The sequence below is a fragment of the Saccopteryx leptura genome, chromosome 6 (genome assembly GCF_036850995.1).
Source record: "Saccopteryx leptura isolate mSacLep1 chromosome 6, mSacLep1_pri_phased_curated, whole genome shotgun sequence".
Lineage (NCBI taxonomy): Eukaryota > Metazoa > Chordata > Mammalia > Chiroptera > Emballonuridae > Saccopteryx > Saccopteryx leptura.
In genome coordinates this window covers 192,295,938-192,323,903 of record NC_089508.1, presented here as the reverse complement: position 1 = coordinate 192,323,903, position 27,966 = coordinate 192,295,938, and the positions used below count along the sequence as shown (strand labels likewise).

The following is a 27,966-nucleotide window of genomic DNA, read 5'->3' as shown; positions in this document are numbered from 1 at the left end:
GTGTGTCTCCATCTGGAATGTATGAATGTAACTGCTTCTCCACACCGCCACCAGCACAGTAAGAAGACATTGTTTTGTCACTGATAATTCGATAGAAATGCAGTAGCTCAGGATAATTTTAATTTGAATTTCTCTATGAGTAACGTTGACCTTTTTATATTTAAAAATATATATTTATATTTTTTAGCACTGATTATTCTTTTTTTTTTTTTTTTTTTTTTTTTTTTATTTTTCTGAAGCTAGAAACGGGGAGAGACAGTCGGACAGACTCCCGCATGCGCCCGACCAGGATCCACCCGGCACGCCCACCAGGGGGCAATGCTCCGCCCATCTGAGGCGTCGCTCTGTTGCTACCAGAGCCACTCTAGCGCCTGGGGCAGAGGCCAAGGAGCCATCCCCAGTGCCCGGGCCATCTTTGCTCCAATGGAGCCTCGGCTGCGGGAGGGGAAGAGAGAGACAGAGAGGAAGGAGAGGGGGAGGGGTGGAGAAGCAGATGGGCGCTTCTCCTGTGTGCCCTGGCTGGGAATCGAACCCGGGACTTCTGCACGCCAGGCCGACGCTCTACCACTGAGCCAACCGGCCAGGGCCGGCACTGATTATTCTTATTCTGTCTTTTTTTTTTCTTGTTTACCTTTGGCTCTTTTTCCTATTGGTTATAACTTGTTTTTAATTTCCTGGTTTGATATTTCTCTTCTGATATTGTTTACAGTGGATTTTGCCACGGAGAAATATTTTTCTTTTTTCAGTGTAGTCAATTATATTTTCTTTTGTTGCTTCTGGTTTTTGTATCATACTTGGAAGACTATCCATATTCTAAATAAAAAAATATATTTGCCTATGATTTCTTCTTACTTATATTTTGATTTTTTTTTTTTTTACCCATTAAATGTTTAATCCATATGCAATTTATCCTGTAAGATGTGGGTAGGAATCCAATTTTGTTTTTGCATTAGTCATCACTGAAAAAATAAACATTAAAAATGACATAGAATAGACTCACAGAAAAGTGCACAAAATAATGGCAGAGTTGGATGAAATTTCACAAAGTGGAAAAAATAGAACATTACCAGGATTCCAGAAATCCTCTTCATCCCCTCACCATGGACCTCCCTCTTCCCTAAAGGCAAACTCTGCTTGTTAGCGCCTTACATTAGTTTTGTTCTTGTGTCTGGTGTCAACGGATGTAACAACTCCTCTCTGGAAATGTGAGGCCTGGGAGAAAAGTGCTGCCCTCAGCGTGAAATTGTTTCCAGATCCCACCCTCCACCTCCCCCCCACCCCCCACCCCCCACCCCCGGTGAAAAACACGTTGGGAATGAAAATTGAATTCCTGGCATCTTCTTCTCAGATGAGTGGGCATTAATCACCCCAAATATGGTCGATGCAAACAGATGGATAGCAAACAGTGGCACTTCAGTGAAGAGAAGCGTGGAGACAGCCGATGCCACAATGACCTGGGGAAGAGCCACGTGCCAGTGACCTAACAGTCGCTGACTGCGCCTGCGGGCTCTGCGGGGGCACCGGAGCGGAGCAGACAGGTTCTGAAGAGCTCTGTTTATTCCTTTGTGTAACTTAGCCCCTAAAAGAGGGCGTCTCCGCAGGAATATCTGTGAGGCGAGGGAAACCCCACGACGCTGTGGGTCCAAGAGCGAAGCGTCCTCCCCATTCCAAGTGATTTACTCGGGGACAGAGCCAGAACCTACAGGGGACCATTTCCTGAAGTCTTGACGACAAGCTTCGGGAGACTACTAGATCGGTTGGCCTGGGTTTCTCCTGGACCGGAAGCTTTGAGCCGATGACCTTCAGCATGACCTCTTGCGGTTGCTGCTCCGAAGTCAAGTGAGGCCGCAGCATCGGGGAGGGTGTCCGTCCAGACAGCGCGCAGTGGGCTCAGCTATGTGCATGTCTAGTTCTTGACAGCAAACACTGTTTGAGAACTCAATGTGAGCACACTCTCTGGTCGGCATGGTGCAGCACTTCCTGGCCTTGGGAGCTGGTTGAAAGGATTAGGTAAAGGGAAAGAACTGGTTTTCTAGTTGGGGGTGAGCTCGGAAGGAAACAGCACAGCTACCTGTAAGAACAAACTTTATTTCTAAATGGAGCTGGCGGTGGGGCCTGCTGAGGGTACATGCCTATCCCCTACCAGTGCTCTAATGTCCACACTCAGCCACTGTGGCTGATGCTGAGGCCAGGAGGGGCCGAGGAGCGGGTTTTGGGGGTGGGTCATGTGGCGGCCCGTCTTGAGGAGCCCTGATGCCTCTCACGCAGCCTCAGGCCCCACTCCTGGGCCTCCGGGCTGCACTTCCACGCAGCAGTCTCATGACCTGGAAGGACAGCCAGAGGGCAGGGGTCAGGTTTTCTGCCGGGTGTCTGTTTCCTCTAGCTTGGGCACCTGGTGAAGAACAAGCTGGGGCCCTGCGTGTTGGCTCAGTGGTAGAGCGTTGACCTGGCGTGCAGAAGTCCCGGGTTCGATTCCCGGCCAGGGCACACAGGAGAAGCGCCCATCTGCTTCTCCACCCCTCCCCCTCTCCTTCCTCTCTGTCTCTCTCTTCCCCTCCTGCAGCGAGGCTCCATTGGAGCAAAGATGGCCAGGGCGCTGGGGATGGATTCTTGGCCTCTGCCCCAGGCGCTAGAGTGGCTCTGGTCGCAACAGAGCGACGCCCCGGAGGGGCAGAGCATCGCCCCCTGGTGGGCGTGCCGGGTGGATCCCGGTCGGGCACATGCGGGAGTCTGTCTCTCCCCGTTTCCAGCTTCAGAAAAATACAAAAACAAAACAAAAAAAAAAAAACAAGCTGGGCTCCAGGAGAGCTTCCTGGTGTGAACTAGAAAGGGCGCTGCCCCCTCCCCAGCCCGTGCCCCTGGTCCTCTGTGTGGTGCCAGTTCCTGGGGAGGCTCTGAAGTCCCTGCGTCAGGAGGCAGCAGTCCCTGCTCCGCAGCAGGCCCGCAGGAGGCTCGCAGGCAGCGGTCTGAGCGTTGGATGGCTCTTCCTGCAGATCCTGTGTCCCTTCCCCTTCCTTCTCCACCCTCGGACCCTCTGGGCCAAAACGGCCCGCCCCCCTTGTCTTCTTCCTCTTCCTCTGCCTGGCCTCTGTCTGTCACACTGTCTGCTGTTCCTGCCCCTCTCTGCCCTGCTTGCCCCCACTCTGTATTCTGTCTCTATCTCTCCCTCCCTGGGTCCCTCTGACTTCTGTCTCCATCTCTCCCTCCCTGGGTCCCTCTGACTTCCTCTCCTGCTGTCTGCTCCCCACGCCGACCCCCGACCCCGACCCCCAGCAAGAAGTGGATGCAACCTTGGAGCAGGCCCAGCTGAACGTCCTGGGCTTTGGCATTCCGGATGGGAGGGGCAGTGGCGATGGGGACGCGGGTGACAGAGAGCAGAAGCAGCGATAGGACCAGTGGGCACCACATGGCTAAGCAGGCAGAGCTGCAGGGAGGGGTGAGGAGGTGAAGGTTGGGCGGGCAGAGGCCCCGCCCGTTATCCGGACGCCTCCGCCCACCCTGTCCAACCCCTTTACTCCCCTCTCCGATCCCCCTTTTCCCCTTCTGTGTGGTAGGCTCACCGCCCCAGAGGTCCGGCCCTCACGCACAGGCCTGTCATCTCTCACCTGCCCACAGCCTGGTCACCGGCCTCGGGCTCCCCAAAAACAGTTAGATCCAGAAAGTTGCCTGAGCGGCCCCTGGAGCTCTGGCTGCAGCTAGAACCCAAACCACGCCCCCAACACTGACCACGCCCTCCAGGGCCACGCCCGCCCCCTGTTACACACACCCTGCCCCGCCTTACAATGGTCACGACACAGCCACACCCTCATTCCTTCACTACACCCCTGGAATCACGACAAGTCTCCACTCACCGTATTACACGTCCCTGTAAGCCAGATTCCTAGCCAAAGTCACCATTCTATTTGTTGAGCAAGACCCTGGAGACGCACCGTCTTGTCCCTGTTCCCATAAGTGAATCCCAACCCTCAGTTGAGGCATGGCCGTCCCAGAAGCCCTGGGCTTGGGGGTTCTCACGTGTCATGGTCTCAAAGCTCTACGCAGCTCTCTCTTGTTCAGCACTCCGTCCGGAGCATACCAGGTCCCTGTCTTCCTGAATTCTCAACTCTGGAGCCTCAACTTAGGGGGACCCCCAAGGGAGACCACCTAACTGCTTGGGGTGCCCTTCCCTGCTCTGTGGCCTACAAAGTCTCTCCAGGAACTATGGAAACAATCGTAGGGATCACTTTGTTTTTCTTCTCTCACGGGTCACTGTCCCATACCTGATGTCCAATGTTTGAATGACATGATTTCATCCATTGTATCCATTTTTAAAGTTATTTAAGCCGGAAGGTAAATCTGGTTTCTGTTACTCTGAAATAGCTAAAAATAGAAGATGGGAAATTATCTTTTGAGTGATAGCCTCTTTATAGAAACTTTCAAAACTTTATCTTTAATATCCTTCTATTTAACTTTAATGAGGTATGGATATTTCCATATCATTCTTGTTTGGAGCATCAACCTTTCTTTTGAGGTCATTCTGGTTTTTTTCCATATACAAAATTAAGTCTCTTCCCCTCTAAGTAGCTCCTCCCCTTTGTGGGGTTTTCCCTCACTTCAGAGATTCCTGGTATCCTGTTGAAATCTCTACTTCTACCTTCTCTCTTTTTTTTTCTTCCAGAGAGAGAGAGACAGAGAGAGGGATAGATAGGGACAGACAGACAGGAACGGAGAGAGATGAGAAGCATCAATCATCAGTTTCTCGTTGCGCGTTGCGACTTCTTAGTTGTTCATTGATTGCTTTCTCATATGTGCCTTGACTGTGGGCCTGCAGCAGACCGAGTAACCCCTTGCTTGAGCCAGCAACCTTGGGTCCAAGCTGGTGAGCTTTGCTCAAACCAGATGAGCCTGCGCTCAAGCTGGCGACCTCAGGGTCTCGAACTGGGTCCTCCGCATCCCAGTCCGATGCTCTATCTACTGCACCACTGCCTGGTCAGGCACTACTTCTACCTTCTTTATGTCACATGTTCTTTATTCTTATTGAAGCCTCTTGCAAAACCTCTCCCCACACAGTATCTTTAACCATTGGCTCACCTAATTTATTGAATCTTTATTTTTTTCTCTTGTCTGATTTCACCTCACAATATTAGGCAGAAAAAAATTGCTACCTTGGAAGCTGAGTGACAAAGGACATGAATCTTTGTCTATACTAAATACGCGCCCTCTTTGGAACTGCTTATTTCTACTTCACATCACCAGACACACTCTTGTGTCTCTGAGAATGTTTACTTAGCACAGACCACTTTCCCTGTGTCCTTTCTCAGTGGCTGGGTCCCCAGAGGTCTTTCTGCCAGAATGCGTTTTCTCCTGGGAGCTCCTGTGATCTCGGCCGGAGGAAAGGCCGGCCGCACGGCCCCTTCTCAGTGTGGGTTCATGAAGGACACAGACGCCCCAGAACCCAATTGTAGCAAGCTGGGATTGACGGCCTACGTTTGTGCACCACTTCCGATCACCGTGCTACAAAGATTCCCCCTCCTTAAAAAAAAAAAAAAAAATCCTTGCTAAGACGTCAAACTTCTGCTGTTGTGAAAGCTTGGTGGGGGGAGGCGTGGAGGAGCACTGCGGCCGCACACCCGCCGCGTGGTCCACGGACCCCACTCCACCCGCACACCAACCGCGTAGTCCACGGACCCCACTCCACCTGCACACCAGCCGCGTGGTCCACGGACCCCACTCCGCCCGCACACCCGCCGCGTGGTCCACGGACCCCACTCTGCCCGCACACCAGCCGCATAGTCCACTGACCCCACTCTGCCCGCACACCAACCGCGTAGTCCACGGACCCCACTCCACCCGCACACCAGCCGCGTGGTCCACAGACCCCACTCTACCCGCACACCAGCCGCATAGTCCACTGACCCCACTCTGCCCGCACACCAACCGCGTAGTCCACGGACCCCACTCCACCCGCACACCAGCCGCGTGGTCCACATACCCCACTCTACCCGCACACCCGCCGCATAGTCCACTGACCCCACTCTGCCCGCACACCAGCCGCATAGTCCACAGACCCCACTCCACCTGCACACCACGGACCCCACTCCACCCGCACACCAGCCGCGTGGTCCACGGACCCCACTCCGCCCGCACACCCGCCGCGTGGTCCACGGACCCCACTCCGCCCGCACACCCGCCGCGTGGTCCACGGACCCCACTCCGCCCGCACACCCGCCGCGTGGTCCACGGACCCCACTCCGCCCGCACACCAGCCGCGTGGTCCACGGACCCCACTCCGCCCGCACACCCGCCGCGTGGTCCACGGACCCCACTCCGCCCGCACACCCGCCGCGTGGTCCACGGACCCCACTCCGCCCGCACACCCGCCGCGTGGTCCACGGACCCCACTCTACCCACACACCAGCCGCGTGGTCCACGGACCCCACTCCACCTGCACACCAGCCGCGTGGTCCACGGACCCCACTCCGCCACGCTGCGTTCAGCCCTGAGCTGAGCTCTCCTCCCCGGTCCAGCGCATTGTCAGGGCCCGCAAGGACTTGACGGGGGCTAAAGCGCAGGAAAAAAGAATGCATTTTCCAAGTTTTGCTCAGCGATGCCACGCTATTTGCACCGGGATCTTCACTCTCACTTGCCGCAACTTCTCCAGAGACAACTGGCCTGTTTTCCCGCAGAGGAGTTTTGACATTATTTCCACTCCACACCCTTGACGCACAAGTAAGCAATTCAATGGCAGTTCACCAATTTGACAGGAACTACAGGAGTTTAAGTTCTTTGACGTGAAGTGGAATTTTTTTTTTTTTTTTTTTTTTGCTGTGATTACCACTGTGGATATTGGGGAGAATTCTGTATTTTGTTGCGTTTCTTTGTGGTCATCCCCTAATTTAATTTGGGCAGTACTCTGACACTGTGGTGCCACGTGTCATACATTTCCCCTCATTAAAGGGCCGGTTTGGATGGACAACCTACCTATCTGGGCCTAATGTGGATGGAAAAGGAACAGTGGGTGAACTTCAGTCCTTAAGGTAGGTGGTCTTACATTGTCTTTTGATCTATTAAAGAGAGTTTAGAGAAAAGTTTGGAAAGGTACCTGACCCCATGTTGAGCAGTTGTAAATATGGGGATGGCAGAAAGGACCTCATGATGACGGGAGCAGGCCATGTGGAAGGGGAGCCAGAGCCCCACTTCATCACTCGCCTCCTGGCTAAGCCCAGTGGACTGAGAACAGGCAGCCGACATGGGGGGTCAGACCTCCGAGGGACACGCTCTCATTACCCGTCAGCAAGCAAGGCGCAGTTAACACGTCCACACTTCCCAGTCAAGCATGAGAAAGGGGAAATAGAGCCAAGTCAACACGGTCTGCTCCATGGAACGGTGCCACTCGTCCCTCTTACGCCATCAGCTGAACCCCACCCCTCCCCAATCAAGAATTGTAATTTTTTTATAATTACGTACAGACATCATATCAACCCTATTAGTTTTTTTTAAAAGACTTTATTCAATTTCTTTTCAGAGAGGAAAGAGAGAGAGAAAGAGGGAGAGAGGGAGAGAATGGGGAGAGGAGCAGGAAGCATCAACTTCCAAATGTGCCTTGACCAGGCAAGCCCAGGGTTTCAAACCGGCAACCTCAGTGTTCCAGGTTGATGCTTTATCCCACTGCACCAACACAGGTCAGGCAAGAGTTATAACTTTTTAGTGATGTCTTAGTTAACCATTTCATTTATTCACACCTGTGCTTTAACTGTGTATCTGAAAGGATCACCTGAAAAATTTTAAATACACTTTTTCATCAAATCCAACTCACCACTGTATTTATGTTAAGGAAAGTTCTCCTCTGTGATTGGGTAACGATGCACCCCAAACAACAGACATGTGAACAACCGTTTGAGAAAGTATAAAATGTTAGCACACATTAGTTCTTTATTGAAGAGGCAGTACAGACCCATTTTTATATACAAAGGGTAGGATGACAAAATATGTAACAGCCCCGTTGCCTTTCAAATATTTTACTTAAAATATACATTATATTAACTAAACGTCATGGTCACAGTGTAGGAAATCTTAGTAGTTGCCATTAAAACTACTGTAAAGAGTATTTCCTGCACGGAATTATGCAAAAGCTACCATTTAATTTCTGTCCTGTAAGATATTCATATGCATCTAGAAAAATACGGCAAGAGTAAAAATGATAGACATTTGTGACTTAAAAACTTTTGATGGAAGTAGAATACACATGCAGAAAAACACATATCTTGAGTGCACAGAACACTCAAATATTCAGCACCCAGATTTGAAAACAGAATGTTACCCAGCACCAGGGAAATTCCTCTTTTCAGCCTTCGCCAAGGCTAACCTGTCCTGATTTCTAACTTCATAGCCAACCTTGCCTGTTCTTGGGCTGTACGTATATAGACAGAATCATACATGACGTTCACGTCTCTGTCTGGACTCCTTCATTCGGCATTGCTTGTGAAACTGAGCTGTGTTCCTGTTCTTTCCTTCCCTTTGCTTTACAGCATTCTGAGCGGAAACACAGCACTGAGGTCCACTCAACCTGCCTATATGCCTTCAGATAGCGCTGCTTTCTGCATTTTACACCACAAATATCCCAGTACATGTCTTTTGGTGGACATACACATGCACAGTGGACATACATCAGCATTTCTGCTAGTTTAGGTTAAAAGGGTATACACACATGTTCAGCTTGAAGTGCTGATTTTCCAAAATGGTTTTATCAATTGGCAACACCATCAGCAGCATCAACTTCCTACTGCTTACATTCTTGCCAAAACCTGATGCTTTTTCATCCTAATTTCAGTGGCTGGGTAGTTAGTACCACCTGGTATGTATAAATTTTGCGTTTTCCTGATTACTAATAAAATACACATACCTTGTCACGTCTGGCTGTCCTCTTCTGTGAAATGGATGTCCAAGTCTTTCAATCATTTTCTAATGTTTTATTGATTTGTAGGTGTTTTTATATCTTAGATCAGGGGGTCAGCAACTGTGGTCTGCAGGGCAAATCCAGACTGGCACCTGTTTGTGAACCAAGTTGTATTGGGACATCGCTGTGTTCGTTTGTTTATAAATTATATATGGCTTTCACCATACAGTAGCAAAAGTTGAATAGCTATGGCTATCTAGCCCACAAAGCCCCAAAACACTTTCTGCTGGTCCTCTTACCAGAAACATTTCCCAGCCCCCTGCACTCAAGGCTGCAGTCATGTGTGAATTGCAATTTCTTCCCCCCCACTTTAGTTTGCCTATTTGCTTTCTTAATGGTGTCTTTTTTGACACACAGAAGTTTTAAAACCTAATACAGCCGCCCTGGCCGGTTGGCTCAGCGGTAGAGCGTCGGCCTAGCGTGCGGAGGACCCGGGTTCGATTCCCGGCCAGGGCACACAGGAGAAGCGCCCATTTGCTTCTCCACCCCTCCGCCGCGCTTTCCCTCTCTGTCTCTCTCTTCCCCTCCCGCAGCCGAGGCTCCATTGGAGCAAAGATGGCCCGGGCGCTGGGGATGGCTCTGTGGCCTCTGCCCCAGGCGCTAGAGTGGCTCTGGTCGCAACATGGCGACGCCCAGGATGGGCAGAGCATCGCCCCCTGGTGGGCAGAGCGTCGCCCCTGGTGGGTGTGCCGGGTGGATCCCGGTCGGGCGCATGCGGGAGTCTGTCTGACTGTCTCTCCCTGTTTCCAGCTTCAGAAAAATGAAAAAAAAATAAAATAAAAAAAATAAAACCTAATACAGCCAATTAATGCATTTTATTTTGACTTAGTGCTTTTAGAGTCTTAAGAAAAGTGTGTTTCCTATAAAGTTAGTCTCCCAAGCTTTCTTCTTATAGCTTTATTATTTTACCTTTTGTATTCAGATTTGCAATTTATCTCATTTAAGTTTTCTACTTGCTACTAAATCATGAAGTTTAATCGATAGAGCATGTACTGAAAAGAACATCTTTTTCCAAATTACAGTGTGATCACCATCATTATGTGGTGATGTTATGTATAGAATATTGTTCCACAGGTCCAGTTACTTATCTCTGCACCAATACCACACCACCATAACTTCTATGGCTTTATAACAGGTATTGCTATTGATATCTGGCAATATAAGCCCTCTTGCTCTGTCTTGTCTAGAAGAGAGCCTTGATTATTATCAGTCTTTTGGATTTTCACACAAATTTTTGAATTAGCTAAATTTCAGTTAAAGAACTTATTAGGATTTTAATACTGCATTAGCTATATGACTTAAAAAAAATTGACAGTTTTTTAAGGACTGTCCTGGGACCCATGAACTAGCTATGTCACTGTTTTGTAATTGTTTTTTTTAATCTTGAAAATATGGTTAGGTGAGCTTTTCCCTAGGCACTTAAAAGATTTTTGATGCTATTGTAAGTGGTATCACCTCTAAACTTTTCATTTTCTATGTTCAATGCTACTATTGTAAAACAATTTTTCATGATAAACTTGTATGCTGGGGCCTTGCTAAATTTACATATTAATTCTGTGTAGAATCCTCAAAATTTTCTGTGTACAAAGTCACGTTATCTGCAAGTAAGTTTTACTTCATTCTAAACCTTCAGACTTTTGTGTTTCTTGCCTTACTTTCCTGGCTAGGTCCTTCTGCACAATACTGAAGAAAATCAGTGACAGAAGATATCCTTGTCTATTTTTTTGTTTTTTAATCTTGGGAGAAAACTTTCAATATTTCACCACTAGGTATCCTGCTGATTGTAGTTTAAGATACTCTTTATCCAACAAAAGAAGCTTCTTTCTATCCATAGTTTGCTAAGAACATGAATGATTTTACCACATTAGCTTCCTCTGTACTAGATTCCTTTTCTTCATGTGGTGTGTTCCAGTCATTGACATTTTATTATTAAAACACCCTCACACTCTCGGAGGAAGACACATCTGACTGCTCTGCTTGCCTAGGACTGACTGGGTCGTGTAGCCACTATAAAAGTTACTGGCGATCAGAATGGAATGATCACGATTGGTTCAGACTCATCAGGATATCCCCTCTGAGCGTCTGAAGAAATGACAGACACCAAACTCATCCATGAAGGAAACAGGGAGAGAGGACATCAAGTTAATGGAAAATGTCTGCTAAAAACTTGTAATAATTTGTCCCCAAAACGCTAGAAATAATGTACAAAATGACACTGTATTCATAGCAAATAAAAGTATAAATAACATTTGAATTACACAATACTGGCATACTGGCACACTGCACAATCAAACTTATGGGTTAAAAAATAAGAGTGGTATGAACGGTGGGCATATTTTATGGAGGAAGAACAGTACAGTTGTCCTTTTTCATTGAAACAGACCTAATTTCAAATTATCTATACATAGTTTATAAAAATAGTTTTAAAATCTCTTTTGCTCAAATGTAGTTTAAAAATACAAAAATCACTATCAATGAGGCATTTATTGTATTAGAAACCCATTTATAAATGCCTCTAAAGAATAATCAGGCATTTAACTATTTTATACCTGTCAAACATCTCAACATTTTGCCATCTTAATACTCAAATAAGAATACTACTTTTTCACTAATTATTCAAATCCAAACTTGCATAGAATTGTTAGATTGCATTTTTAAAAATGATAGAAACTTCAATGTAGGTATTTAACACTACTGACCTCACTATCTAGTCCTGATGATTTGAAAACTTCATTTTATACAATAAATGTTTATTCAGAGGTGATAGCTTCTTATAAGCATGTGATTTTGTATCAGAAATATGGCTTTTGGTGTAACAACGTCCAAGACAAAGTATTTTCCCACATTTATCACTTTGACAGACTTTGCCTTGGTATGATTCCCTGATATGTAAATATAATTTGAATCCAAAATAAATATTAAATAAAGTTTAATCCTATATAAATTATTTAGTGTCCAATGAGTTGTAGCATCTTGCTGGAATGAAGGCTTTGCTTCTGGTTCCCTTCTTACGGATTCTCCTCTATATGAATCTAATGCCTAAGTGTTTCCCCCCATTCAGAAACATGAACTCTCAGATCACGGTATCTGACTCCAAATCATTATATTCAGAGGGTTTTCTAAAACGCGATTTGACTTCACAGGAGATTTCCCACATCGAGTACATTCATATGCCCTCTCCTGTGGATTCTCTGATGGCTATTGAAGGCTGATCTGTGGTGGAATTTTTTCCCACATTCATTACATTCGTAGGGTTTCTCTCCTGAATGAGTTCTGTAATGCACAGTGAGGTATGATTTCTGAGAAAAGACTTTTCCACATTCGTTACATTCATAGGGTTTCTCTCCCGAGTGGCTTCTGTAGTGTACAGTGAGATTGGACATCCGAGAGAAGACTTTCCCACATTTACTACACTCATAGGGTTTCTCTCCTGAATGAATTCTATGATGTATGGTGAGATACGACTTCTGAGAAAAGAACTTTCCACATTCATAACACTCATAGGGCTTCTCTCCTGTGTGTACTCTCTGATGTCTAAAGAGGGATGAATTATGGGAGAAAGTTTTCCCACATTCGTTACATCCATAGGGTTTCTCTTCTGAATGACTTCTGTAATGTATGGTGTAATATGACAAATCAGAGAACAATTTTCCACATATATTGCATTCATAGGATTTCTCTCCTTTTGGAAGTGACTGGTGCCCATCAAAGGTTGAATTTTCAAAAAAGGTTTTCCCACATTCATTACATCCATAGGGTTTCTCTCCCAAGGGAGTTGTATGATGGTCAGTAAGATACGAGAACTGAGTGAACTTCCCACATTCACTACATTCATGGGGTTTCTCATCTGTGTGTACTTTCCGATGTCTGATGAAGGCTGAATTTAAATTGAAGGTTTTGCCACACTCATTACATTCATAGGGTTTCTCTTCCAAATGACTTCGATAGTGTATAGTGAGATACGACACCCGAGAAAAGAATTTTCCGCACTCACTACATTGATAGGGCTTCTCTCCTGTGTGTGTTCTCTGATGTGTAATAAGGGTAGATTTTCGGTAGTAGGACTTCCCGCATTCGTTACATTTATAAAGTTTCTCCCCCGTGTGTGTCCTCTGATGGTCACTGAGGGCTGACTTGCGGGAGAAGGATTTCCCACATTCATTACAGGGATAGGGTCTCTCTCCTGAATGATTTCTCTGGTGTAGGGTGAGATGTGTCTTCTGGCAGAAGGTTTTGCCACATTCATTACATTCATAGGGCTTCTCTCCTGAGTGAGTTCTCAAATGCTGAGTGAGATGTAACTTCTGACAGAAGGTTTTCCCACACTCGGTGCATTTGTAGGGCTTCTCCTCCAAGTGTGATCTCCGATGCACAGTGAGGGTCCCCTTCTGGCTGAAGGACTTGCCACATACGTTACATTCATAAGGTTTCTCCCCTGTGTGGGCCCTCTGATGTATAATAAACTTTGACTTTTTACAGAAGGATTTTCCACATTCAGTGCATTCAAAGGGCTTCAGTTCCATCTGTGATCTCTGGTACATATTAAAGTTTGACATCTGGAGGAAGTCTGGTCCGGAATCGTTCCACTCATAGGGCTTCTCCCCCATGTAAGCTCTCTTATGAGTAATGAAAACGGCTTCATTGTCTAAGGCTTCCATACATTCATTGTATTCAAAGGGTTTCTCTAAAATATTAATTTTCTGAAGAATACTTTCTTCATTTGGAGAAAAGCCTTCCCCATTCTGATTAGATTCATAGGGCTTCTCTCCATGGTGTGTGTTCCCACATTCACGACACTCATGGGGTTTCTTTCTTGCATAGCTTCCATCGCTAATAATTAATTCTGAACTAGACTCTAAATCTTTCCCACATGAGACACAATTACGAGATATGCTTGAATGAATAAGGCTTGCTTCTGTTTTGTAAGTTTTAGCAAATGCATTCTCTCTCTCTTCAATCAGGGTTTTGTTATTGATATAAACAGCTGGCCTTGAACGTTCATCTTCATTTCCTTGGATTCTGTCTACCATGATATCAACTTTCGAAATTTCTTCTGAAAAGAAATAAAATTAAATAAACCTTGTGAATCTGAATACACTTGCTATAGAACAGGAGTGGTCCTCAAGTGTCCTTTTGTGGAGTTGCCTCTGGCTTTTAGGTTAATCTCCACAAATAAAATAATTACAAGTGTATAGTCCTCTTTCCCCCTTGATTTGTCATACGACAGACAGACACAGACACACACACACACAGGGGTGGGGCTAAGGGAGGCATGGGGAAGGGATGAGGTGAGAAAGGACTCAGCATTAGTGGGTAAAGAGAGAATAAATTCACTTTGAACACAAGTACCTTTGTTACTTTAAAAATATGTTCAGCCTGACCAGGCAGTGGTGCAGTGGATAGAGTGTCGGGCTGGGATGCGGAGAACCCAGGTTTGAGACCCCAAGGTTACCAGCTTGAGCACGGGCTCATCTGGCTTGAGCAAAAAGCTTACCAGCTTGTACCCAAGGTTGCTGGCTTGAGCAAGGGGTTACTAGGTCTGCTGAAGACCCTCACATATGAGAAAGCAATCAATGAACAACTAAGCTGTTGCAATGAAAAACTGATAATTGATGCTTCTCATCTCTCTCTGTTCCTGTCTGTCCATATCTATCCCTCTCTCTGACACTCTCTCTGTCTCTTAAAAAAAAAAAAAGTTCAAAACTTTGATATAAAGGTAAAATAAACACTAGACATCATGAGCAGAGGACAAACTCATTGAAAGAGTGTTAGATCCAGGCAGAAATCAGAGCAAATGAGGTCAGTGTAAGAACAATTACTGAATGTATGTTCAAAGGAAACATTCAGGTAGGAATTACATTTGGGAGAGATAGATTATAATTTTTATTAAACTGTAAGATATTACTTCATAACAAGACTACCATGGTAACATCCTCACTAGCGTAGATCCTTCCAAAATATTTGTCTTTCTATTCTGCACAGAAATCCAAATAAACATTCTAAAAGCTTCATTTTCCTCATGTATAAAGATAGTCCCATAACCAGGGCCCCAACTCCGTGGTCCTGATCAGATTCACCAGAAAAAGGAGAAATCCTGGCACATAAATGCCCCAAAGACGTAAGAAAGGCCAGACAGCAAGAAGTCTTGCCAATAAGATCAGCTCTCTGAAGGGTTGACCATCTTATTTAACGCTCACTGAACTTGTTTGAACAGAGCACAGTGGTGAGGAGCCCTGGAACCCCGAGTCAAACACGTCACAGGCTGGGGCGGACTTGGGCAAGTGGCTTACCCGTGACGCATTTTTCTCTCTCCTGAAATGCAGACAACAGTGCCTAGTCGCAGGGGTGGGGACAGACTAACTGAGTTAGCACATGTCATCTGCTCAGAATGGTTTGACACAAAACAAAATGCACATTAAGTTTCATGATTAATTTTCTTTCAATTTCCTGTCTTAAATTTCCTAAAACCTGACATGACCCTAATACCACACTGTAGCTTACTGTAACTTGATTCTGAATATGAACAAGAGTTCCCATACTCTTGGGTTTCATTTAGTGTAAAATTTTAAATACCAAAAAATAAAAAAAATTAAAAAAAATTTTAAATACCAGGTTCCTAAAGTTGTCCCTAAAATATTAGTTTTTATCTAGGTATATTACAGATTTTTTTTTTATTTTTATTTATTCACTTTTAGAGAGGAGAGACAGAGAGGAAGAAGGGGGGAGGAGCTGGAAGCATCAACTCCCATATGTGCCTTGACCAGGCAAGCCCAGGGTTTCGAACCGGCAACCTCAGCATTTCCAGGTCAACACTTTATCCACTGCACCACCATAGGTCAGGCATATTACAGATTTTTGGAACCTCTAAACCAGGGGTCGAGAACCTATGGCTCGCGAGCTAGATGTGGCTCTTTTGATGGCTGCATCTGGCTTGCAGACAAATCTTTAATAAAAAAAATGTTAAAAATATAAAACAGGCCCTGGCCGGTTGGCTCAGTGGTAGAGCGTCGGCCTGGTGTGAGGGGGACCCGGGTTCGATTACCGGCCAGGGCACATAGGAGAAGCGCCCATTTGCTTCTCCACCCCCCCCCCCCCCTTCCTCTCTGTCTCTCTCTTCCCCTCCTGTAGCCAAGGCTCCATTGGAGCAAAAGATGGCCCGGGCGCTGGGGATGGCTCCTTGGCCTCTGCCCCAGGCGCTAGAGTGGCTCTGGTCACGGCAGAGCGACGCCCCGGAGGGGTAGAGCATTGCCCCCTGGTGGGCAGAGCGTCGCCCCTGGTGGGCGTGCCGGGTGGATCCCGGTCGGGCGCATGCGGGAGTCTGTCTGACTGTCTCTCCCCGTTTCCAGCTTCATAAAAATACAAAAAAAAAAAAAAAAAAAAAAAATATATATATATATATATATATATATATATATATATAAAACATTCTCATGTATTACAACCTGTTCATTTCCTACTGCTCATGTTCATGGTTGCGGGTGGCGGGAGCCAATCACAGCTGTCCTCTGGGACAACACCAAATTTTTATTGAATAATACGTAACGTAAACGGGTCGTTGTATGGCTCTCAAGGCATTACATTTTACAATATGTGGCGTTCATGGCTGTCTCAGCCAAAAAGGTTCCCGACCCCTGCTCTAAACTATTGTTAGCTGCTCTCAAGCATAGTCAATGCAACACTGACAGCTCTGTGCTCCAAAATCTACAACATCCTGAGCCCAAAAGCCCCCAAAACTATCAGAAAAAAACAGAGAGGTTATCATTCACGGGTAAGATAAGATTTTTTCATTACTTGGATCTACAATACACATTTAAAATTCAAACTAGCACTGCACTCGTCTTCCAAAAACACCTGCTCCAGGAAGTCTGTGCTCACGCTCTTGTTCAAACAACTTGCACATGAAATAAATAAACGGAGGTGAGAAAGATCACAGAACTAGCGATCTTGGAAAGCTCTCTCTGAGAAAGAAGGAGTGGGCTGTCATCTGCCAGGTAAAATAATCCGCTAGACCACAGGCTAAAGGTATTATGTAGCAATTTGGACTAGCAGCATAAATACAAATAAAAAGTCCTAAAAGTTGAGACTAGATGAACCCTTTAAAGGGATTCAAAGAAAAGTCAAGTGGAAAGCTGCTCCCAGGGGCAGCACTCCCGAGGAAGGCGAGAGTGGGCAGACCCGCTGATGAGCTCCCACTTCCTGAACGTCGGCTGTGGACGGGGGCTGGCGGGCAGACGGGCCCAGGGAGCACGTGGGCGAAGAGGAAGGCCCAGCCATGCCACGGCGCCAGGTCCGCAGAGGCCGCCTCTCCGGAGCAGCGGCTAGCACCCCCAAACTGCACGCCTACCCCTCGGTGAGGCGGTGACTGGCCTCGTGCCTTCGGGAGGGGACGGGGCTGGCATCCAAGTGCACGGAGCAAGGGGAGAAACCGAAGGCGGAGAAGAAGTCTGAGATGCCACAGCACGCAAGAAAACAGAATGGAAGACAAAAAGAACAAACATGAGAGTCGCCAGTAAACTTTCTGTCAGACTTTGAGTGCCTGAGGATGAAGGAATTCTGTGGTAACGAGGAGTAAGTTAGTTACTGGGAATGCAAGGGCCAGAGGGGTGCTGGGGCCTCGGTCCTGGTGAGCACGGACTGTCCTGAACAGGGAAGTCACAGGGGAACCACAGAGGAGCCTATGTGCACGAGCTGGAGGAAGCGTCTGTCCGGGTCCTGGGAGCCGTGACCTAGGGCATCCGAGGCCCAGAGACGACACCGGTCACTCCCAAGGGTCTGGGGGACTGTTCCAAAAATGTAGTGAACATTCTACTAACTTACCTGGACAACTCTGACAAGGAAAGTCACCTTCTGCCACCCACGGCTCTTCTCCCTGCTCCAACTTGACAATCACATTGGGCTTGGTGCTGTCGTACCCTGTGTGTGGGAAACAGAGACGGCTCAGACTGGCTCTCGGCTTCCACACCTCCACGCAGAACGGGCTGCATGACAGCCTGACCAGGCGGCGGCACAGAGAATGGAGCGTCGGCCTAAGACACTGAGGACCCAGGTTCAAAACCCCAAGGTCGACGGCTTGAGTGTGGGCTCATCTGGCTTGACTGTGGGATCATAGAAACGACCCCATGGTCGCTGGCCTGAGCGTAAGGTCACTGGTTTCAGCAAGAGGTCACTGGCTCAGCTGGAACCCCCGGGTCAAGGCACATATGAGAAAGCAATCAATGAACAACTAAGGTGTCGCAACAAAGAATTGATGCTTGTCATCTCTCTCCCTTCTTGTGTGTCTGTCCCTGTCTCTCTCTCTCTGTCTAAGGTGGCCTATTTTGTACCTTATCAAAATAGAACTTGATGGCCTGGTGCCAAAAAGGAATAAATGGTTTTATCACTTATTTCTTCAAACTCGAGCCTGAAATCACTGCACTAGAGGCCCGCACACAGCGATCCAGAAAGCAGCTCTCCTCACCGACGGAGACGAGGTGGCTGTAGTTCTCCAGCATCACGTCCCTGTAGGTCGTCTTCTCAGCAGGGTCCAGCTGCTGCCACTCCTCCTGGGTGAAGTCCACGGCCACGTCCTTGAATGACACTGGCTCCTGGAAAAGCACCATGGTCGGAATTGAGTGATGCGGACAGGACATCAGGGGACAGGAGCTTACCGAGCTCACGAGTAAAGTCAACTAGGAATGCTGTACACCCTTTTGGGTTACAGGTTGTGGAAGGAAAACAAACCATATTGGAAACACATGGCCCTTGGGCCCCTCCTTGTGTCAATCAATCAATCAATCAATCAATAATCCCTTAAACTAAAGAAAAACTGTTTTCTGATTTTACAATCGCAGAACCTGAGTTTTGGGGCCACAAACAATAAGCCAGATGGGATGGCAGCGATCGAGGTGTACTCCGAGACCGACTCAGGTAAACCAGGTCACAGGCAACTCGACCCATGCTGGACATGGTGTTCTTCCTAGAGGCAACTCTCAGAAAACTACTGTTGACCTAAAGCGACCTGAGCAATGTCACCTTGTCCAAACAACAAGTATTGGAGAAAGTGGAACCCTTGTGTGCTGTTGGTGGGAATGTAAAATTGTGCAGCTGCTGTGGACACGGTATGGTGGTTCCTCAAAAAATCAAAAAAGACCTAGCCACTCTGCCTCTGGGTCTATACTCCAGAAACCTGAGAGCAGGGCTGGAAGCGCTACTCCCACTGCCATAATGTGGAAGTCACCCAAGTGTCCATTATGAATGGATAAGCAAAAGGTGGTATATACACATCATGGAACATGATCTGGCCTTAAAAAAGGAGATTTTGAGGCCCTGGCCGCTTGGCTTAGCGGTAGAGGTAGAGCGTCGGCCTGGCGTGCGGGGGACCCGGGTTCGATTCCCGGTCAGGGCACATAGGAGAAGCGCCCATTTGCTTCTCCACCCCCCCCCTCCTTCCTCTCTGACTCTCTCTTCCCCTCCCGCAGCCAAGGCTCCATTGGAGCAAAGATGGCCCGGGCGCTGGGGATGGCTCCTTGGCCTCTGCCCCAGGCGCTAGAGTGGCTCTGGTCGCAGCAGAGCGATGCCCCGGAGGGGCAGAGCATCGCCCCCTGGTGGGCAGAGCGTCGCCCCTGGTGGGCATGCTGGGTGGATCCCGGTCGGGCGCATGCGGGAGTCTGTCTGACTGTCTCTCCCCATTTCCAGCTTCAGAAAAATACCAAAAAAAAAAGTAGATTTTGACAGATGCTACCACATGGATGAACGTCAAGGACATTATGTAACCCAGTTACAAAGAGACAAATACTGTATGATCCACTTAACACAGGTACTTAGTGGAATCAGGTTCACAGACAGGGAGAAGGCAGGTTGCTGGGGACTGGGAAGAAATGGGGAGTTAGTGTTTAACAGGGACAGTTTCAGTTTTGCAAGCTGAGAAGCTCTCGAGATGGTAGTGGTGACAGCTGTACAACAGTAGGAATGGACTTAATGCCACTGAACTATGTCATTTAAAGACGGTTAAGATAGCAAATTTTGTGTTAGCTGCAGTTTACCACAATGAAAAAGCTGGAGAGAGAAATGAATGACAGCGCTCTAATCACACACCCAGCCCCGCCATCCTGGCCACAGCCACCCCCACAGAGGAGAGTGGAGCCGAGGGCGGCCCTCATTCAGTACATTCGCCTTAGTTCCAGTAATTATTCTCTCAAAAACCGAAAGTAAAAAAGTCAGAAGTCATCAGCTGAGAAAAACAACATAAATAGAAAAGATAAGCATTAAGATGAACAACCCAATAACAAAAGAACAAAATTCATGGAGGAAACAGCTTACATTATTTTGCATTGATTTATATTTTCAATACACTTAGCAGGATATTGCTTCCATAAAATGAGAACATTCTACTGAGAAATAGCCACCAGAGAATACTTAGACATTAAAGATTGAATTATTGAACTTTTTCAAAATCCTGAAATAAGAAGCTTGAATAACAAGTTAGTCACAGAATATATAATTGAGGAAGTCTCTCAGAAAATAAGAAACTTAAGTAATGAAATAAAATTTGAGATAAGAAAGCCAGATCCGATAGATCCTACATTTTCAGAAAGGCAGACGTGGGGGAGGAACAGCAGGAAATATTACAGGTAGAACTGAAAATGATACCTGAGCTGAAGACTCCTGTTAGGCTCACTTTATCAAAAAGGGTCATGTAGGCCTGTCCTGTGGTGGCGCAGTGGATAAAGCGTCGACCTGGAAATGCTGAGGTCGCCGGTTCGAAACCCTGGGCTTGCCTGGTCAAGGCACATATGGGAGTTGATGCTTCCAGCTCCTCCCCACCTTTTCTCTCTGTCTCTCTCTCCTCTCTCTCTCCCTCTCTGTCTCTCTCTCTCTCCCTTTCTCTCTCCTCTCTAAAATGAATAAAAAAAAAAAAAAAGGGTCATGTAATATGCAAAGAAGAATAATGGGGAAAAGACACAGAGATTCAGCAGTTTCCTGATAAAAATATCCAAAGGAGAAGAAAAAAAAAAAATCCAAAATAGCTACAGAAGAAAAATATTACACTAGATCCTTGGTAATTGGCATTGTTTCTCATGGAGAACTGTCCACAACTTTTAAAAGAAAAAGGAACTGACAGCAAGCCAAACTACCATATCACCTTAGTAACACTGAGGTGCCAGTTTGGTTCCCCCACTGGGGCACATGCAGGAGCAGCTCCATGTTCCTGTCTCTCTCTCTCAAAACAAATCCAAAAAAACCCACGAAAGCAAACTGTAATTTATCATCCTGGACTGGATCCACTACTAGAAATAAAAAAGGAAATTACTGGCAAACATAAATTGTGGATTGGATTAGAGTATTATATCAATGTTAAATTTCCTAAATTCAGTAACTGTGCCATGGATATGTAAGAGAATACTCTTGATCTCAGAAGGTTAAATCGGAAATATTAATTATAGGGTAAAGGGACATGACATGACACCCACTCTCAAATGGTTCAGAAAAAAATGAGTAGACACACGAGAGAAAACAATCAAGTGTAGAAAAATGTCAAAAGCTGGAGTGTCCTAGCAAAAAAAACCCATGGGAGCTCTTGTACAATTCTTGTAACTGTTCTGTAATTTGTAGGGTTTTTTTTATTTAAATAAAATGTTGACTAAAAGAGAATGCTATTGACCCTGGCTGGTTGGCTCAGTGGTAGAGCATCAGCCCGGCGTGTGGAAGTCTCAGGTTCGATTCCCGGCCAGGGCACACAGGAGAAGCGCCCATCTGCTTCTCCACCCTCTCTTCTCCTTTCTCTCTGTCTCTCTCTCTCTTCCCCTTCAACAGCCAAAGCTCCATTGGAGCAAAGTTGACCCAGGAGCTGAGGACGGCTCCATGGCCTCCTCAGGCACTAGAATGACTCTGACTACAATGGAGCAACACCCCAGATGGGTAGAGCATCGCTCCCTCGTGGGCATGCCAGGTGGATCCTGGTCGGGCACATGCGGGAGTCTGTATGCCTCCCTGCTACTCACTTCAGAAAAATTAAAAAAAAAAAAAAAAAGAGAGAATGCTATCAAATACATGGAGAATGTTTCAAAAGAACTCAGCAACTTATACATGAAGGGATTTGAAGATGGACCCACTTACACATCCAAAGGAGTGACAACATCAACATACCAAAATACTTAAATTCATTTAAACCTGTGAGCTGGTAACAACAACAAAATGAGACATACATAAAATCCTGTCACTCAGGAGCCTGTTCAGTATTTTGAAAATTGTTTTTCCTGTATGAATCACTGAACCAAGTGAAGAGATGTTTTTCTTCACAAAAGTATTCCTGCTAGTGAATAAAGGAGAAACAGTAATGAAGTGTATCACCATTTGGTCTCCCCTAATGAATCAGCGGACCATGGCAACGAACATCTATCAACAGAGCAGATGCTAGCGAACATCACAAAGCCGAGACAGGAAGATAATCCAGGCCTCCAAAAGAAAGAAGACAAATGTCATGGACAACAGTCTGGCCAAAGAAAGGAACCTAAATCAGAGTAAATGTCTAGATTTATCAGTTTCACAAGGTGTACAGGGAATTAAAACAAAACAAAACAAAACAAAAAGTAATGTTAAAACAGATGGCAATGCAATCAACACAATCCAGACTGTGGGAAACAGGATAAACAACCCAATTTCTTCAAAACAACAAATGCAAAGCAATAACAGGAAACATAAAGGAAGAGTTACTATTAAAAGATTTAAAAGACCTATCCACCAACCGAAACATACAGAGCCTACTTGTATCCTGCATGAAAAAAATAAACCAAAAAAAAAAAAATTAGATAACTGAAATTCAACATTGGTTGTGAGTTATCCCCACCCACCTTTTGAAAGACTCATCATTCAACGACACATACAGAAATACAAGTAAATTTTTTTAAAAGCCAAGTATAGGGAGAAAATATCAGTTTAGAAGTAACAGATGGAAAGGGAAATGAATGGTCACATGAGAAAAGGACTGGAAAACATCCGCTGGGTTTGACTATAATTAGGTCACTGCTGATCTTTACCAACAGATGCAGGAAAGTGGTAAGGACAAAGCCAAGACACTGAGATTGAAGCAGGAATGACCAGCGAGGACATCTTTACTAGAGAATCCTTTTTGTGCTGTTTGCTGGGCAACCGAACAAACAGACTACCAAAAATATCTGAAGGATGAGCAGATCATTGTCCCATGACTTCAGTTTCATCCCTGGATTAAACAGTAAAAATGGAAATTCATCTGTTTGGATTAGAATATTTAAGTGCCTGGACAAATCATAAGCACCAAATTCTTGGGCAGAAGGCCGACTACTCACAAAAGCAAGTGTAATCCATCCATTGCAATGATTTCCCAGCTGTCATTACAAAAGGTATCTACATTATATCAACATTATTAAGGAAAACTTTCCAAGTCCTAGGAAATCTTTATAACCCACAAGTAAAACAACGGTTTCTCCTCTTACAGTCTACACAAACCATGTAATGGATGGTCAAGGCCATCGGTCACATTGGCAGCTCGACTTCAATCACACTATCTGCATATGTGAATTTGACGAAGATTCTTGGTGCTGATCTCATAACTGCATTTTATATAACGTCTTTGATCTAGTTCTATGTTCCCATTTTAAAGCACAGATCCTTATAAACTTCCTAAAATGTATTACAGAGCAACGTGGGAAAACTCACCTGGGATTCATGCATTTTTTTGCTGCTCTTGGAAAAGGGCAGAGATTGTTAACAGTGGACCTATGGGAGAAGAAACAAGTAATTAAAGTCATGTGTAACCTGGCCTGCATAGCCAGGAAGTTCTTGCATAAGAATCACCAAAGAAAGCTCAATAAATTGACACCCTGTGAACACTCAAAAGGGGTGAAAAGGGTGTTAGAGGAGAAACACACACCTGACCCATTGTAATACCAAAAGGATCAGAAGCAATTGGAGAGGTTACTTCCGCTGGCCAACATAAACATTGACTCCTTTTTCAAATACTTGGCTACCAATAAATAAAAGGTGGGGGTGGTAATCCCATTATATACTGTTAACATATTTTCTTAATGTTTCCTTCAATTGCTAAACATCAAAGAATCCACAGGAACCGGAATATAAGCTCTTAAAAATGGAATGGTTTTGATTATCTGACTAAACTTGTTTAGTGCTGCACGTTAATCTTTTATTAAAACTGTAATACAGTGGACACGCCGCTGGGACTGGGATTCCGAATCCTGTTAGCAATCCCGCCTACTGACCCAGACACCTGGGACAAGCCACCGCCTTCCCGGGCTCAATCTCGGTCACCGAGGCCGCAGGACAGAACCTTGCAGCCTTATCCTGAGCTGCACTGTGACTGCACAGGGCAGAGCCGAGGGGAATAGGCACACACTTAGCTCAGAGAACAAAGGTCCTGACGGACATTTAGAGACACGTGTGGAACCTGGGGAGGGCGAGAGGCGGAGAAAGGGGTGCTGAGTGTGTCGGGAGGTGGGAACACGCACGTCCGCAGCCCAGGCTGTGACCACTCCCTCTCCCCAACTCTCCCCGGACACCGGGAATGCACAAGTCCCAGGGAAGCGTCCCCTCCGGGGCAGCCTGCCGCTGCCCGCCAGCCCAGACACGCGGACCTCGGGAAGCGGTCAACACCCCGTGCACTCGCTCGTGTCCTCGGTCGGGGCGAGTCCCCTAGTCCTGCTCACCGCGGGCGGGATGACCCAGAACGGCCCAGGGGCTGCACACGCACGACCTACCCCGGCGGGACTCGCTGATCTGCCCCGAGGCTCTCGAGGCTCCGGGGCCCGGCTGCTCCTCCGGCTCTTCCCTCCCGGGGTCCCCGCCGCTGCGCCTCCCAAGGCCGCGTCCCCGAGGGGCCGGCTCTGGGCCTACAGGGCAAACCCACGCAGGAGAACGTCCCTCCCGGGGCCTCCCCGTCCGCGCACCTCGGCCGGCTCGCCGCGATGCAGACGGGCCGGTTCCGGACCCCGCCGCCGCCGCCGCCCAGCTCCTTGGGCTTGGCCCGCGGGCTCCGGGGTCGCCTCGGCGGTCCCCGCTCGAGATCCGCCCGCCCGCGCGAACCCTTGCCCGCACAGCCCCGCGCACGCTGGGTGGCGGCCACACCGGACAGCGTCCAGCCCCGTAGGCCCCGCGATCCTCGCCCAACGGAGGCCACAGCCTGGGAAGCACGGCCAACAGTGACCTGGGCACGGACAGGAAGCGACAGCAGCGCGGCGGCACTGCGCCTGCGCCCACACGCACATAGGCCGAGGTGCACATGCGCTGGAGGCCGCCGGAAATCCGTTTGCCAGGACCCGCCCGGGATAACGGGACGAATACCAGGACTCTATTTCCCATGAGTCTACGTGCCGTCAAGTTAGGGAACGTCTTAATAGTCTCCACCTCTTCCAGCTGGTAACAGGCGCTGTGCAGAAGGAATTCGCCATCCGGACCCCAATTTGCCCTTTGTTTTCGCTCCTGTTAGGGATCAAGGAAAGCTGTCGCCTGTGTGATTGTGTCCTTGAATCCAGGTCCTTTCCTTGCTCTGGGATCTTTCCGGTTAGAGATTCCCCAAAAACCAGGAGAGAGGAAAGGAGAGAGGTATGTAGTCCACTTAAATGAAACACTACAAGTTTAAAATACTAGGAATCAGTAAATGCCCAGTCATGACATAAAATATTATTACCCATGGGTGTATGTTTCCTTCAAGGAAGGAAAACAAAACAAAAATTGTAGCTCGTCTACAATACTAATAAATAAAAACTGTAAAACATTAGAAAATACAACCTGAAAAAAGTGAGAGGATCTTGCTTCTCAAGGAGGATTGTTGGGTAAAGGTGTCACTTTTCAAAAATGGGATCATAAGAACAATGATTACCACCTCTTTGTGGTGAAATAATACAACCGTGATTTTGGCCAATTGTTTTTAAAAAGCTGGTGGGAAGGGGGGCGGGATTAAAAATAAAATCTCCTGCGATCCAAAATAAGTCATTTCCACAAATGCAGAAATAAAGTAAACAGTTTTGTTTGTTGTTTAATAACCACTGAATGGTAGAGAACCACTCTGTGGCACATGGTAGAGAACCACTAATGAGTTTGCAGAGAAAGAAATGGATCTCCTCTTTTCATATAGCTCAGTAGGTACAATCATTACAGATATTCTCTCAAGTTAAAACGGTAATTCGCCTCATGTGAAAGGGCAGCACCATTTCCTATACATTTATTCATAGTCCATTATAAATTCACCTAGTATATTGAATGGCCACATGTGCTAGTCAATTGCTTTATCCCAAGGAAAACAGAAACCTCTGAAAGCTCCATGACAAGTAGGTAGTTACAGCTCAGAGCAAGGTGCCTATCACCCAGCCTAAAGTCCCATGGTGACAGAGGTAGGGGTATTATCTTCCTTGAATGCGACCTGCAACATTAAACTAATCTTGCACAAAACCTGTACTTGTCCAGAGTTGCTCCTGGACATGGCTGCATAGCCAAGAACGGTCTCTTTCAGTTCTTGCTGGTATTCAGTGTGGCCTGTTCCTGAATTCTCACTTTTGGAAGGCTGGAATGGGAGTGACATTGACCACGTGTTATAATAATATAATGTTATAGTAGTTCAATATATAGAAATACTAAAAATATGGAAAATATATAAAAAGAATTAAAATATAATATTAAAATTAATTAAGGAAATTAAAGTTATGCCGTCTGGATAGGAATTAATATAGTGTGTGCAAATATAATAGACTCTGACTTTCAAACAAGGCCGTTAGTGTATGCATAAAATTATACATAAGTAAAAAATGGCTTAATGTCATAACTCTGTAAGTTAACATAAACAAGAAGCTTCCCTAAAAACATCTTAAAAGTGGCTTAATGTACCTGACCAGGTGGTGGCGCGGTGGATAGAGCGTTGGACTGGGCTGCCGAGGACCCAGGTTCGAGACCCCAAGGTCGCCAGCTTGAGCGCGGGCTCATTTGGTTTGAGCAAAGGCTCACCAGCTTGGACCCAAGGTTGCTGGCTTGAGCAAGGGGTTACTCGGTCTGCTGAAAACCCCCGGTCAAGGCATATATGACAAAGCAATCAATGAACAACTAAGGTGTTGCAATGTGCAATGAAAACTAATGATTGATGCTTCTCATCTCTCTGTCCCTGTCTATCCCTCTCTCTGACTCTCTCTCTGTCTGTGTAAAAAAAAAAAAAAAAAAAAAAAAAAAAAAAAAAGGCTTAATGTGACATTTCAATAAATTAACATAAAAAGGGCTCCCTGCAAGGAACTCCCAAAAAAGTAATTTGAAATAATAATCCTATAAATTAACACCTGTTTAAAGACATTGGCCAGAAAAAGTACTAAAGCTGAGGGGCCCCCCTGCTGCGGTAGTCGCCCAGACTCCAACGTGAACGTGGACTGTCTCCACGCCGCTCTGAGCTCTGACCAAAGACAGCCGAGAGGAGCATGCCGACAGGGCCCCCTTAAGCTATAACCAGGCACGCCAAAAATTTTTGTAAATAATAAATTGCCTATATAATTCTTGCAACTAACTTTGTGTGTCAGTCTCGTGTCTTTCCTCCGGTGGCAATTAGTGTCGGCACTGATAAGTAGAATCCTCATAGCCGCCTCAAGAGTAGTCTTGAAAAGGCTGCCAGCCCTGCTGATAAGCAGGAGTGTCCCACTGCCTGCGGAAGTCGAATCAGGGACGCTTGATCGCCTGATCAACATAGGGCTTGGGCTCCGCTAAGACACCACATCTCTGGGGCTGAGCCAGGAAAACTGCAGGGCGCATTCCTCTATGTTCTTTTCCATTTCTTATCAAAGTATGGAAGCTGCGTCAAGCACCTTGGAAGTCTTGTGGTTACCATGGGCAGCAGGCTCACCGTCCTGGGTCCCTAATCTCCAGGTCTCATCTCCCCTCGTGCACTGACTGGCGCTCAGCGGGAGGCCGGAGTGCCCTCTGCGCCTCTCTGGCTCTCTGCTCTGTGAACCACAGCTGCCATGCCACCTCAGAGTTGGTTAGAAAGAAGGAAGAAAGCACCACAGGTACCTAGAGAATTGTCCGAAATT

At 46.6% G+C, this 27,966-nt stretch overlaps 2 protein-coding genes across 6 annotated transcripts in view; one reads left to right on the top strand and one right to left on the bottom strand.

Annotated features, from left to right (window-relative positions):
• Nucleotides 1–25,135, bottom strand: part of LOC136376342 (putative postmeiotic segregation increased 2-like protein 3) — a 182,649-nt gene extending 157,514 nt beyond the window's left edge. Inside the window, exons 1-6 of one of the 5 annotated variants that reach the window (XR_010746169.1) lie at nucleotides 24,664–25,135; nucleotides 23,609–23,668; nucleotides 18,393–18,519; nucleotides 17,753–17,848; nucleotides 9,728–13,988; nucleotides 8,882–9,304 (exon numbers count right to left, since the gene is read on the bottom strand). Coding sequence is in view for 1 of the 5 variants with exons in the window: in XM_066342306.1 (XP_066198403.1) it covers nucleotides 8,981–9,027; nucleotides 17,753–17,848; nucleotides 18,393–18,519; nucleotides 23,609–23,623 (285 nt within the window). In the remaining 4 variants the exon portion in view is untranslated. Of the gene's footprint in view, nucleotides 1–7,875; nucleotides 9,305–9,727; nucleotides 13,989–17,752; nucleotides 17,849–18,392; nucleotides 18,520–23,608; nucleotides 23,669–24,663 lie in introns of those variants that run through there. The other 4 variants (XR_010746168.1, XR_010746170.1, XR_010746171.1 and 1 more) reach the window with 4 other exon arrangements.
• The window catches only part of LOC136376350 (zinc finger protein 1 homolog), a 172,870-nt gene that overhangs the window by 34,933 nt on the left and 109,971 nt on the right, over nucleotides 1–27,966 (top strand). The gene's annotated exons all lie outside the window — the stretch shown is intronic.